This window comes from Neolamprologus brichardi, chromosome 4 (genome assembly GCF_056152115.1).
Source record: "Neolamprologus brichardi isolate AB-2024 chromosome 4, ASM5615211v1, whole genome shotgun sequence".
NCBI classification, from domain to species: Eukaryota; Metazoa; Chordata; class Actinopteri; order Cichliformes; family Cichlidae; genus Neolamprologus; species Neolamprologus brichardi.
The window spans coordinates 1,952,195-1,965,098 of NC_142107.1; the positions used below are offsets into that span (position 1 = coordinate 1,952,195).

General features: G+C 44.7%; 3 protein-coding genes across 3 annotated transcripts; 1 reads left to right on the forward strand and 2 right to left on the reverse strand.

Annotated features, from left to right (window-relative positions):
• Positions 1 to 440: 440 nt before the first annotated feature.
• LOC102783171 (piggyBac transposable element-derived protein 4) lies at positions 441 to 3,257 on the reverse strand. Its single transcript, XM_006805097.3, has 2 exons — positions 2,959 to 3,257; positions 441 to 2,219 (listed from the first exon to the last, which is right to left on the reverse strand). The coding sequence occupies exons 1-2, from the start codon at positions 3,090 to 3,092 to the stop codon at positions 539 to 541; spliced, it is 1,815 nt and encodes a 604-aa protein (XP_006805160.1). The 5' UTR covers positions 3,093 to 3,257; the 3' UTR covers positions 441 to 538.
• A 1,569-nt stretch (positions 3,258 to 4,826) lies between these two features.
• hmox1a (heme oxygenase 1a) lies at positions 4,827 to 6,969 on the forward strand. The gene is made up of 6 exons (XM_006805098.3): positions 4,827 to 4,927; positions 5,004 to 5,053; positions 5,163 to 5,274; positions 5,369 to 5,584; positions 5,673 to 5,945; positions 6,120 to 6,969. Exons 2-6 carry the CDS (start codon positions 5,004 to 5,006, stop codon positions 6,282 to 6,284), a joined length of 816 nt encoding a protein of 271 aa, XP_006805161.1. The 5' UTR covers positions 4,827 to 4,927; the 3' UTR covers positions 6,285 to 6,969.
• Positions 6,970 to 6,990: 21 nt separating this feature from the next.
• mcm5 (minichromosome maintenance complex component 5) lies at positions 6,991 to 11,938 on the reverse strand. Its single transcript, XM_006805099.3, has 16 exons — positions 11,595 to 11,938; positions 10,634 to 10,760; positions 10,417 to 10,545; positions 10,155 to 10,327; positions 9,920 to 10,075; positions 9,667 to 9,836; positions 9,407 to 9,578; positions 9,205 to 9,316; positions 8,971 to 9,114; positions 8,786 to 8,851; positions 8,527 to 8,703; positions 8,327 to 8,439; positions 8,101 to 8,229; positions 7,848 to 7,990; positions 7,566 to 7,693; positions 6,991 to 7,349 (listed from the first exon to the last, which is right to left on the reverse strand). Exons 1-16 carry the CDS (start codon positions 11,765 to 11,767, stop codon positions 7,248 to 7,250), a joined length of 2,214 nt encoding a protein of 737 aa, XP_006805162.2. The 5' UTR covers positions 11,768 to 11,938; the 3' UTR covers positions 6,991 to 7,247.
• Positions 11,939 to 12,904: the final 966 nt, after the last annotated feature.

A 12,904-nucleotide genomic window follows, 5' to 3' on the forward strand; every position in this document is an offset into this window, starting at 1 on the left:
ATTTTCAAATTTTCTGGCAATAATTTTATGGTTCTGGCTTTAAAGGGTTAACACATTTATTGTGTGTTTCAAATGTTTCAGAAATCGGTTTAAAAACTGGTAATTTAGGGCAGCTGTGGCATAAGCCTTACATTGGGTGGTCTTATAAATTTAAGCACTAAATCTGTTGATTTATATATTTTAAACTTTCAAAATAACATGTATAGTTTTTAGATAATTGATATGATTGTATATTTAAAAACAAGTTATTATAGAAATACTTAAAAATTTCAGTTATGTGTAATCAATATTACCTCTGTGGCTGGTTTAATCAATATTACTGTATATAAACATTTTGGGAAACAAACTATGTGTGCTGCTGTGCATAAAGACCAACAAACAAGCATGTACTGAAAGTGAGAAAACTTTATTTCAGAACACAAAATTAAAGAACGTGAGTTTTTTTAAGGGTAAAAAAGCAATAAAAGAAACAGAGAAATAACCTTTTACACTGATTTCACATAAGTCCTTCCTTCCTGCTTTTTTTTTTATCTCGACATTATTCGTGCCACGCCTCGAAGCAGTTCCTGTCTGCAATAAGACACAGGGCCACATCGCACTCCCTACACTTCCAGGGGGTAGACTGATATTCCTTCTTTATCAGCCTGCACTGCACGCAGGTCCTTCGTCCATACGAGGCCCTCTTACTTGCATCGGGTTGGTTGGAGATCGGCACGGGGAGGTGGCCACTCGGGCCCTTGGTAGGGGGGACGGCGACTGTTACGCCACACAGCTGGGCAGTCAGCTCCTCCAGGAAGGCCCTGTGAGTCATGGGTTCCTCATGTTTCTCTCTGCAGAGCTCCTTGTGAAGCAGGAAGCTGTTGGTGGCTGCAATCTCCAGGAAGTGTAAGAACAGTACACGGTACCAGCGTGATGTTTTGTGGTGTACAGAGTAGGATTGTGTCAACTGTTCTAACATATCAGCACCTCCCATGTACTTGTTATATTCCATGACAGGTGTCGGGCATGGAATGGATCCGACGGTCGACTTGCCGTCCTCACTTTTCACTCTCCTCTCCACGGTGTGTCCAGAGAACGCCTGGTGGACTGTAGAGCAGATGCTGACCTCACAGAAGTCCTTCCACTTCACATAAACCACAGGAGGTTCGCGGATCCACCTCAGGGTGCCTTTGGGATCCTTTTTTGTCAGAGCATTTGAATGTGTGGTTGGGCAGCCTCTCCTGTTGTCTCTGTATGTTCCACACGCTCCAACATTGAGGCTCAGCAGGTCTTTAAAGAGTTTTGGACTGGTGTAGAAACTGTCCAGAAACAGGTTATAACCACTGCCCAGGTGTGCAGACTTTATCAGGGTCATAACAGAGTCATACGCAAGCCCAGTGCCTGACTCAAACCGTGACTTTCCAGTGTACACAGCAAAGTCCAAGATGTAACCGTTGCTGCTGTCAGACAGAACAAAGAGTTTGAAACCCAACTTGTTTGGTTTTGCTGCCCCTTTCTGAATCATTCCAGCGTGGTTCTTCCTCACTATTGTCCGCTCATCAATCAGAAGCTTCTGCCTGGGGTGGTAAAACGTATTGCAGGCGTGTTTGATGGTGTCCATTAGGGGGTTCAATCGAAACAGATGGTCGTATTGCGGCGTTCCCTTCTGCCTGTCATTTTCAACATCTTCCTCGGGATCACTCATGTGGATGTTCCAAGATATCACCCGATACCTGTCCTGTGACATGACGTCAGCCGGAAACGGCACACTGAATATCGTGTTCTTTTTCCAGTAGTCACAGATGTTATCCAGTTTCACCAGTGAAAAGAAGAAAGTGAGTCCGACATAATTTAGGAACTCTGGGACGTCGAGGTCAGTCCATGAATATTTTTTGCCTTTTTCAATGTTTTTGGCTGCTTGTTTGTTTGTGTTCTCACAAAGAGTTGAAATGGCTTCATTGCTGAGAAACAGCTTGAAGAGGTCCAGCGGCATGTGTTTGTTGTTTGAATTCAATTGATGTCCGGGTGGTCGGGCTGGGACGAACCTGTTAGGCGGCGGACAAATGTCTGGATCGTTCTCTGTTTTCCAGGATTTGGCTGTTGAATGTGGAGATCTTTTTCTTTTATGGCCTCTCGTTACAGTGAGTGAAGAACCGTCTTCTTCACAATAAGCAGAGTGGTTGGCATCTTCCTCACGAGAGGTGCAAGGCTCTGTGTGCCCATCCTGTTGATCATCATAACTGAAAGAAACAGAATAAGTATTATGGTCATTTATCTCAGGCCAGTGTTTTTGTGGTTCAAATCTTTCGCAGTATAAACTGCAAAGAATGGTTGAAATTGCCTGATGCTGTTCCTCCAACCCACCCAGACCTAAACCTGTAGTGTAGGTTTGCTTATATCCTGTGCCTGGAAGGCCCCATCCCCCACAAGAATGTGTTATTGTGGGGGATGAAGACTATGGCTAAAACCCTAACCCCCACCGTCCCACCCACCCACAGACACACAAACACAGTGTGACCAGATAAAGTCCAAAGGTGCAAGTAAAGAACATAGCACTCATTTCATCAGTTCATTTCACTGACCCAAACCCCTAAAATACACCTACACAATTAAACACATGTTGATCTACTGCCATCAACTGTGTTATAACCACTTAAAAACGTCATTTTATTATTTATTCCTGCCACACGTCACGTGTCATACCATACTTATATATTATGCCATTTCTACTCCTTATTTATGTATTCATGAGTTTTCTCCAAGTGCAAAAATCTGTCCTGTGCATTATCATGCAATCACAGCTCTCTCTGAATACATTAACGTACTTTAAAAAAATATATTTTTAAATATTTTATATGGCTGGCTTACGGTCTGCAGGTTTTTATACCTGACTACTATGACACATGCAGTCTTGCTCTAAACACCATCAAACTCTGCCCGTACTAAAGCTGCATTAGTTTGTAAATACAGTATACTTACTCTTCCGCTGGATCGAGCCCCTCATCGTAAGCTAGTTCGTCCTCCATGAGGAAACTTTCTGCGCCAGACTCTCCTTCGTCCTCGCTTTCAAGCAGTTCAGAAGCAGCTTCGTCGTCGGAAGCCATCGCAGCCATCCAGGATTGTTTTTTAAAAGACACAACTCCTCGCGTGAAGAGAGTCTTTGTCGTCACGAAAGTGAAGTAGTTTTGTTTCCTCTTCGTTTTTTCTCTCTTTTTTTCTTCTGCGCAGTTATTGGCGGTAAATTTTCAATCTGCAGGGACTGCTTTGTTCTGACATCACTTCCGGTAAAGTTCCCTAAAAAATGGTACAGCTGTTTTGTTCTCGGCTAAAACAGCTTTTAGTCAGCAGTTCACTACTTTACATATCTGTGTGTAATACCTCCAAATGGAAAGTTCTTTCCTTAAATTATTAAAACTAATTTATCTTTCTGAAATAACTTAATTTACTTTAAAAATGTATTTTTAATTATTTCTAGGCAACGTTTTGCCAAATTTTGTTCATTATCACTGAGCGGACGTCATGGATAAGAAGATACTCATATGTGCGAAAGTTTGCTTGTTGTTGCCGCTGTCTTTGGTTTCAGCCTTTAATTTTAATGTTTTAGAGCTACCAAATATCCACAGAGCTTAGTTTCCTGTTTAAATACAACCTCAACCTCATATTGATGAAAAATCGAAGCAAAGATTTAAAATTTATATTTCTCCCGTCAGAAGATATATTGCCACTCATTTTATGCTTGTAACATATGGACTGCCATAGTGAATTAATTAAATACACCATTAAATAATTAATTAAATGTGTCATTAATTAATTCAATATGTCAATAATTAATTAAATGTGTCAATAATTAATTAATTACATATGTCGCAAATATTTATGTAATTAATTAATTCCGATTTTAATTAATTATTGCCACATTTAATTAATTATTTAATGGTGTATTTAATTAATTCATTATGGTAGCCCTGGCGTTCCATAGTAACAAAGTGTCTAAAGATTCAATTTCAAAGCTGTCTGTGTTATGTAGATGCAAAAATGGTTCACAGTTTGAGTTAGATGCTCAAATCTTTAAGGTATCAGTGTTAAGTTGCTTACTTTAAAAAAAAGAAAATCCTCTGAATATAGTCCAGTAACAGGACTGGACTGAAAATAAGTGAAAAAGCAGACAATGTGTAAAGAAGAACAACTTTTAAAGACCTGCAGAAAGCCTGGAGAACTACTGAAATAATACTAAGAAAGTCTGTCTCCTTGGAAGTAAAGTGGTTTTGCACAGTAGTGTATAAAGCTTGATTGTGCTTTACAGTGTTGTAGCTATACAAGAGTTACTACACACTTTTTACCTGAACAAATTACAAAAATGCACTTCTAAACTATTAGAAGTTATACAGCCAGCAGATCTTTTCGGGGGGGCCTTATATTGCGAGGCAAACTTGGAGCCAATAAGCTCCTCGTCTTTTTGGGGCTTCTTGGTGTCGCCCAGCTTCTTGTGACATTAAGTTCAAGACCTCTTGTTCTGTCCCCTGTTAATAGATGTGTTGTTTTTTTTTAATGAAAAAAAAAAAAAAACCAACAACAAAAAACGCTAACAATTGACAGATAATAGCTACGGGTTTTGAGAATACATTACATGCTACTGTGTTTCTCCATAAGAACTCTGTAGCCACATGTAGCCAAAGCCAGCTCAAACATGATTCAAGAAAATAAGCTTTAATGCCTCGTCATGTTTTCTGATATTGCTGCTGTGTCCACATCTCCCTTGTCATGTGAAGCATGACTCAGCAATCACACTTCTCATTTGACTCAGCAGCTGGAGCTTCGCAGCTGTATAAAAGAGGAGGGAGGGAGCTGAGAGGCCATGCACTGAGGAGCAACCGTTCAGAGGAACTGACCGGACACGCTGACGGCCGCCAGCTCTAAGGATCAAAGACTCAACTCCACTTAACTGAATGTGAGTGAAATGCATTATATATGTATACTCTTACATTTTATGTACCTATACTAAACCAATAAAACCATTTGAACAGATGGACACGATGAAGAGTGCGAGAAAGAATGAGACAGGAGAAGTCGGCAGGTATGGGAGTTCACTTTACTGGAATCACTGGAAATTCGCAGCTTTTGCACTTAAAGACATTTTAGGACATGTTGAATGATTGCTTTCTGTGTTTCCCTTCTGGCCTCAGCGATTTATCAGAGCAGATTAAAGCAGCCACCAAGGACAACCACGTGAGGGCTGAAAACACACAGCTGATGCTGAGTTACCAGAAGGGAGAGATCACTCTGGTTCAGTATAAGGTGAAGTGTGCACAGTGGCTGGATACACAAACCACTTTCTGTTCCTTTTCTTTTTTTTCTTATAAGTGGATGTCTATCTTTATGTGTCTTTTAGGTCCTGCTGTGCTCCCTCTACGAGATCTACAGGGCTCTAGAAGATGAGATGGACAGGAATGCTTCCCATCCAGCCGTTGCACCAATTTACTTCCCTCAGGAGCTTTCCCGTGTGGAATCACTGGAAAGCGACCTGGAGCATTTTTTTGGCTCAGAGTGGAGGAAGAGAGTGATCGTCCCTGCAGCCACACAGAGATACGGCCAGCGACTGCGACAGGTGAGCACCGCGTTCTGACGTGATTCATGATTCATAACTCAGAGCGCACAAGAACCAGCGCAACACTTCCCCCTTCTTACATTCTCAGATCGGCAGAGAGAACCCAGAGCTTCTAGTGGCCCACGCCTACACTCGCTACCTCGGTGATCTCTCAGGGGGACAAGTACTGGGAAAGATTACCCAGAAATCTCTCGGTCTGAGCAGCAAAGAGGGGCTTTCCTTCTTCTACTTCCCCAGCGTGAGCAGCCCCAACCGTTTCAAGCAGCTGTACAGGAGCCGGATGAACAGCATCGAGCTGACGGAGAAGGAGAAGGCCGCGGTGCTGGAGGAGGCCGTGCAGGCCTTTGAGCTGAACATACAGGTGAGAGACCTCAGGATGAATTTTTCTGTGCAAGCCCTGACCAAAAATGACACCAAGAATTGCTCCACAGTTCTCAGTGAACTCAGCTGAAAGAGGAACTGAAGCTAATGCATGTAGAGCCAAAATGCTGCCAACGCGCTAATCCCTTTTTTTTAACCCCTTGTTTCCTCGTAGGTTTTTGATGACTTGCAGAAAATGCTGAGTGTTGCAACAGAAACTGCGGACCAGCACAAAGACAGATCCCCAGCGGCCGTCCTCCCGTCGTCACCCATCGTACAGTTCACCGTGGGACTGTGTGTTGCGCTGGCCACTATTGGAGTGGGAATGTATGCTTTGTAGGCTCTACCTGCACTTATACTGGTTGTGAATCATAGATTGTACATAAGACATGGCTTTAGCTTCTGGGTTTGAAAAATGAAGGCAAACAGGAGAAGATGTATGAATGATTTTAAAAGGAAGTCTTGAAGGTTCATGGTCTCAATCACCAGTTTAAGGCATACAGATAAAGATGAAAAGAGCTATTGTTACATTGGAATTCTCTTAATTTAGAAAAATGACTCAATTTTCTTCTGAATATGACCTCAAACCAGTGATCAGGACCACAGAAAGTCCGGAAAGTGTTTAGCGAAGTCATGAAATGTTGTGTGTCGCCCCCTGGTGGTGACTGAAGAGATTGCAGTTTTAAAAGGTGCTTCCACCTTGGCTTCACATTCCAAACCCAGAAGTTACAACAATATTTTTCACCGTCGAAGGTTCTTGCAGAATATAAATTACATTTTGTGATGTTCCAAGACTTGAGGCGTCATTAACCAGTGAGTGGGATTACAAAGGCTCCATCCATCTTTTATATACAGTGTGTGACATGCACATTTTGCACTTTACTCAGTTTGGCTCTGAAAGAGAAATCGTGACTGAAATTTGGACAATCTGTCAACTCCAAGCCAAAGCAGTGATTTTACTTGTCATTTGTGTATATTCATCAAATCGTGTCTCTGTTTATGATCTGTTTAATAAAAAAAACAAACACAAAAAAGAAATGCTCTCAACATTTTAATGTGAATTTCAATATTTTATTGTTATTTATTTTTTAAACACGGTATGCAGACATTAAGTAACATCTTTAGCTTGATACAAAGCACTAGGACCATCTTAGCAGTGACTCTTCATCCACCCTGTTGGCATGCATCCTGCTGTACAGAGCTACAGCTGAGATGAGACACTATTCTGGCAAACATAACACCACAAATGAATCAAAACTATTTACATCAACAACAATATGGTTATCTCATAGAGCATTTTTCTCTACTTGACTCTGTAGAGCACTTTTCTCTGCATGCGGTGCTGAAGCTCCCCCCTCCTTAACATCAGGTGGAGGACTTTGTAGATGGCGTGCTCTGGATATTTCTGCAGGAATGACAGAAAGAGGTCACTCACAGGACCCAGACCAAAACTGATTCTTTTGTCAGGCATGTAAAAATGCTTCTCAGGTCTGTTTTTACATGACTGACAAAAGAGAACTGAACACTATTCCTGTAATCATCCCAATGGAACACAAAACACAAGCTGGGCACAGAGTCAAAACACTGTTCAAATGTTGTGTCCCCAGGTTGATATTCTCACCTGTTTGGTGAAGTCCTGTATGATGCTGTGCTCTGACACTTGCGAGCCGATGGCGAAGCGTCTCTTCAGCTGCTTCTCGATGCGAGAGATCATTTCCTGGTCCTCCTGAGAAGTGAAGCCTTCCGCTCCTGGACACAAAATGTGGTTTTTATGCTTAGCTGAGGCTTAACACTTGGCTTCCAGCAAATTAAAAACAAAACATTCCTTAATGGAACAGCTAATATGGTTCAGTTTAATGAGGTAGATCCATCCGCTAGACTCAAAAACATGACCAACGCCCACCTGAAAGGCTACCAGACAGTGCAGCGTCCAGCGTGGAAACCTGGAAGAGCCTCAGGGCCTCATCCACCTCCTCTTCTCCAGCCACCGCCTGCAGCTTCATCTTAGCCAGCGACTCTGCGATGCGCACGACGGCCTCCAGCTGCCTGAAAACCCGAAACATCAGACAGACGATGACGCGAGAAGATAAAAGTACTAAAGCTGGGGTAAAAAGACGCATTTAAACGACCATTTATTAAAATAAATAAAAATCTACCTGACTGTGATGGGGATGGAGGCTCTTTTGTCGCTCTCCCTCTCATGCTCTCGTGCTCCGCTCCTCATCACCACGTATCTGTTTTTGAGCTTCTCAGCAGCTGCAGCAGACAGCCGAGGACCACACTTACTGTAAATGGGCAAATTATTATTATTATTTATTTTTTTAAACTAAGTACATGACTGTGTGCTTGATCAAACTAATATATGAACTCCAGGACTCTTACGTTCTTGCATAAGCGATGTATTTCTTAAATGTGGCCAGCGGGATCTCGCCCTCGACACCCTCGGTCTGCGTCTGCGCGCTGAGGTGGACGTTCATCACATGGCGAGCCAGCGTCTGTAAACAGACGCGTTCGAACAGTTACACTCTGTAACAGCTCCAACCACACGAGGGTTTAACGCCGCAGGCCTTCAGCTGCCTTACCATGTCTCTCTGCTGGTCGTGCTGGTCCTTGATGATGAAGATCATATCGAAGCGGGACAGGATGGTGGGCATGAAGTCGATGTTGTCTTCGCCCTTTGTGTCGTCCCAGCGGCCGTAGACAGAGTTGGCCGCCGCCAGCACAGAGCAGCGAGAGTTCAGGGTGGTGGTGATGCCAGCCTGGGAGGAGAGTCCACGTGTTAGCTTGCCTTCAACACAGCGACCGCATTTTACTTTCCTTAAATGCACAAAGAGGCGATACCTTAGCGATGGAGATGGTCTGCTGCTCCATGGCCTCGTGGATCGCCACTCTGTCATCCTCTCTCATCTGGACAACAAACACAGTTTTATCTTTAATAATGAGGCCGGAGATCAACTGATGGTTTATTTTGTGCCAAGTTTGAATTCTTGTTTGCAACTTAGCAACTTGTGCTGCTTCGTTTTTACCTTGTCAAACTCGTCGATGCACACGACCCCGCCGTCGGCCAGCACCATGGCTCCCCCCTCCATGATGAATCCTCGGGTGCTGGGGTCCCTGAGCACGGAGGCAGTCAGACCGGCCGCGCTGCTGCCCTTACCGGAGGTGTAGACCTGCAGGGGACAGAGTCGAGGTTCAGGATCAGTGTGAGGGGTTTACACCGGATTTGTCGTAGTGACGACAATCCATTCAGGATTACTTACCCCGATGGGCGAGCATCTCTCAACAAACTTCAGCAGCTGAGACTTGGCTGTGCCGGGATCGCCCAGCATCAGTAGGTTGATGTCACCTCTACGAGTGAGACCATCAGGCAGCCTGCAGAGGACAGGAAACGAAAGCACTGCTGGGTAAGTCGGGGACTTTTACAATAAAGATGGGTGTCTATGTATTGCGCTTAAAGCTCACCTCTTTCTTGAACCTCCAAACAGCAGACAGGTAATGGCCTTTTTCACATCATCGCTGCCATAGATGGATGGCGCTATAGATTGTGACAGAGAGTTGTAGACGTTAGGAGAAGCAGCCAGTGCCCTCAGTTCCTCCTCTTCCTGTGGGGAGACGGATCCAGTGGCACCACGGCCTAAAAGAGGAAAAAATATCCACACTTAAAGCCAGCTCTGCTCGCCTGAAGCGCATCACACCCGCGTCTTAATGCAAAACCTCTTCACCTGCGCCTTCTGTGTCCATCTGGATACCGACCACTCGCAGATAGGACGCACGAATACCCACGCCAACCCCTCTCTCTTTGCCTTTGGCTTTTGGTGCAGCCATCTTTTTGATGGAGTAAATACCCATGATGGTCACCCTGTTTCCTGGGACCACGCGGTCACACAGATACCTGAGAGAGAAGTGGGAAAAAGCATGAGTGTAAAAGCAGCACAGCAGCAGAAAAAGCTCAGTGTCAGTCACACACGTGCTTACCTGTCGCAGTAGAGCTGCAGGTGACGGGGCATCTCTCCGTGCGGTACAGCATCCGGGGACTCCTGCAGGCGAAGCGTCTGGAAGTCGACGCAAATGCAGCGGTCTGGGATGATGAAGTAAGGGTCCACGGGGCACTTTACCCTGCCAGCACTCTCACTGAGAAAAGAGGGAGCCTCGTTAAAGATGATTCTGGGTGAGGAACTCGAGTGGAGGGACGTTACACCATCATACTCACGAGTTGCACTTGCGCGGCAGGGCATAACCCTGCAGGCCCGGAGGCAGGGGGATGTTGGGGATGACGGCGCGGCAGCCGCGACACTGCAGGCACACCTTGGTAGCCTTGGCTTTGACCGCCGTGGCAGAGATGATGATGCCGTGCACCTTCACCAGACGAGACACCTGCTCAGACTGCAGTGGACAGGAAAAAAACCAAGAAAAAGTGTGATCAACCTGTCAGTAACTCCTACAGTATGACACATGAAGAGGCCTGAGAGTACCTTGAGGCTGCGGATGGAGGCGTGATGAGCGTCGCTCTTCAACGTGACCTGGATGTCCTGCACAGCCTCTTCCCCGACAGGCCGAGGACGGGTCACCTCATCGGCCACCTCCTTCGCGGCTTCCTCCAGCTGTAAATTAAAAGCAGACCTTCAGACAAAGGCGTCGGACAGATGGATCGCCCGCCGGGACGGAGTTTGTGCGGTGTGACATGCTCACCAGAGGCAGGTTCTCAGTCGGCAGCTTGTAAAGACAGTCTGACAGATCCTCATCGAAGCTGGCGAGGTCCTCCATCTCCACCTCCAGCCAGTACTCCCCCAAGGTGTAGTGTCGCTTCAGCTCATCTCTAGTTGAATTTTTAAGCAAAGGATTTAGGTACAAGTGAAAATAATGCAAATTCATAGTCTGGATGAGCCCGAAAATGGCACCCTTTAATGACAAATGATTCAGATGCTTCACAAAAGGATCACACATATAACTACTACTAATAATAATAATACATTTTATTTAAAAATAGCGCCTTTCAAACCACCCAAGGACACTGTACAACAGATAAAAACACTGTTGGTCTCTACATGTTATGAAACTCAAGACATGCTAGAGCAGGGATGTCAAACTCATCAGCCACATACAGCCTACTTTAATCTTAAGTGGGCCAGACAAGTTTCCTTTCCCCCCCCCTTTTTTTTTTTATATCATTGATCCACTGTAAAACAAAACCAGATAGTAGACAGAAAAGTTCAATTTAGTCATTTAACTGTTTAGCTATTACTTTACTTTGGTATAGAATGAATGACCATGGGGGAGGCCTTTATTCACAAGAAAAGCTGTAAAACTGTAAAAAATATATAGTTAAAAGTCCAACATTTACACACTCCTTCACATTTTTCAAAGCATTTCATTGGGCTACACTGGAGTCTTCGTCGGGCCGATTTTGGCCCTCGGGCCTTATGTTTGACACCTCTGTGCTAGAGTCTACATTTTCCACAAATTCAGCAGCCCCTGAGTTTAGGCCTCCTGTCAGACTAATGAGCACTTTTAAAAAAAATCTCAACAGTAACTTTGTAACAAAGACTTTCAGTTCTTATTAGCTATATTACCCATATTGGGATCAGATCCTGAACACTCAGAGTGCGGCTGTATAACAAACAACAGCACGGTGCGATCGCTGTTACCGTACCTGTATTTATAGGTGAAGCCGGTGCGGTCGGTCCCCACTCTGAATTGTCGCAAGAACTCACGGAACCGCTTCTTGATCTGGATCCGCTTCTGTCCACCTTCGTCCCCGCCAGTGCCCTCTCCACCTCCGAAGCTGTCACTGTAGTACACTCCTGGGTCGTCAAAGCCAGACATGCTGAATGAACCAGGTCGCAAAAGACACGTAGAAAGCTGAGTGTAAGGAAGCAAACCCAGACAAAAACGACTTTTTCTTCTTAGTAAGAACTAAGCAGGATGTAAAGTGCCGCACACAAAGCTTCCTCGCGGCGTCTCTTTCGCGGGAAAAACTGAACTCCTTCCCTTCACTTTCCCGCGAGCCGCCTCTGCGTGGCGTCATCTCCGGCCCTCTGATTGGCTGATAGGAAAGGCCGTGCATTGCTATTGGTCGGCGTGGCTCCTCGGAGGTGGGTCGTCAGAGTAAAGGTGGAGCTTGTCAGCACTGATGGCGCGAAAAAGACAGCGGAGGAGGGTAGAGGGAAGCGTGGGGAGAGAGAGCAACAAAGAAGGAAGCAGACGGTCTGCAGACAGATTGAAAAGAGGCATGTGTTTATGCTGAGGGAATAGTAACACCTCTGAATACTTTGTCATTCTTTGCGAAATCCACTTTTAAATATGCAACTCTTTGTCATTTCAAATTTACACAATATGTCTCTTACTTGAAAGGAAGAGTATTGATCGGCTTGATTGGTATGCACATGAAGCTTAAACACAGGGATGAAAAAAGGAAAAACTAAGACAAAGCCTCTTACGGGGTTGATCCACCACATTCTTTGTAAAGCACCTTAAATAGACTTGAGTCTAGATTCAAGGGTCTGTGGATGTCTACTGGAGCGATGAACCCTGTTCCTCCGAACAGGGGCAATTCTAGGATCTGAACTTTGGGGCTGCTGAGGACCCAGAGAGCTGCCCATCCTGAATCGATTTTGCACAAAACACCAGAATCTCAGGTTAAACCTCACAAAATGTCAACAACCACCAAACAGCTAAAAGAGTAAATGAGAGCAGGTACACGGATTCTGCACAAAGACGTAAACAAAGCGCGGACCCGCCGACAGATCAGAATCAGTGAGATGTCACCTTTCTCACCCGACGGCACGGACACGATTGGGGCTGCTTTGTGCTTTGTGTTTGCGCCCCTTTTGTGCTGATTCTAAAGCTGTTAGTTTTATCTCTCTCCAAACAATACTGACCGAACCAGCAGCAAAAGAAGATCCCAACTACGCCTCACAAAAACATCGTCATGAATTCCCTCTGACTTTTGCTGTTTTGCTT

Coding starts and splice junctions, on each gene's coding strand:
- hmox1a (XM_006805098.3), top strand. CDS start 5,004: ATGGACACGATGAAGAGTGCGAGAAAGAATGAGACAGGAGAAGTCGGC. Junction 5,054..5,162: donor GAGACAGGAGAAGTCGGCAG/GTATGGGAGTTC, acceptor TTCTGGCCTCAG/CGATTTATCAGAGCAGATTA. Junction 5,275..5,368: donor TCACTCTGGTTCAGTATAAG/GTGAAGTGTGCA, acceptor TGTGTCTTTTAG/GTCCTGCTGTGCTCCCTCTA.
- mcm5 (XM_006805099.3), bottom strand. CDS start 11,767: ATGTCTGGCTTTGACGACCCAGGAGTGTACTACAGTGACAGCTTCGGA. Junction 10,546..10,633: donor CGACTGAGAACCTGCCTCTG/GTGAGCATGTCA, acceptor TTTAATTTACAG/CTGGAGGAAGCCGCGAAGGA. Junction 10,076..10,154: donor CTGCCGCGCAAGTGCAACTC/GTGAGTATGATG, acceptor CTCTTTTCTCAG/TGAGAGTGCTGGCAGGGTAA.
- LOC102783171 (XM_006805097.3), bottom strand. CDS start 3,092: ATGGCTGCGATGGCTTCCGACGACGAAGCTGCTTCTGAACTGCTTGAA. Junction 2,220..2,958: donor GGGCTCGATCCAGCGGAAGA/GTAAGTATACTG, acceptor TGTTTCTTTCAG/TTATGATGATCAACAGGATG.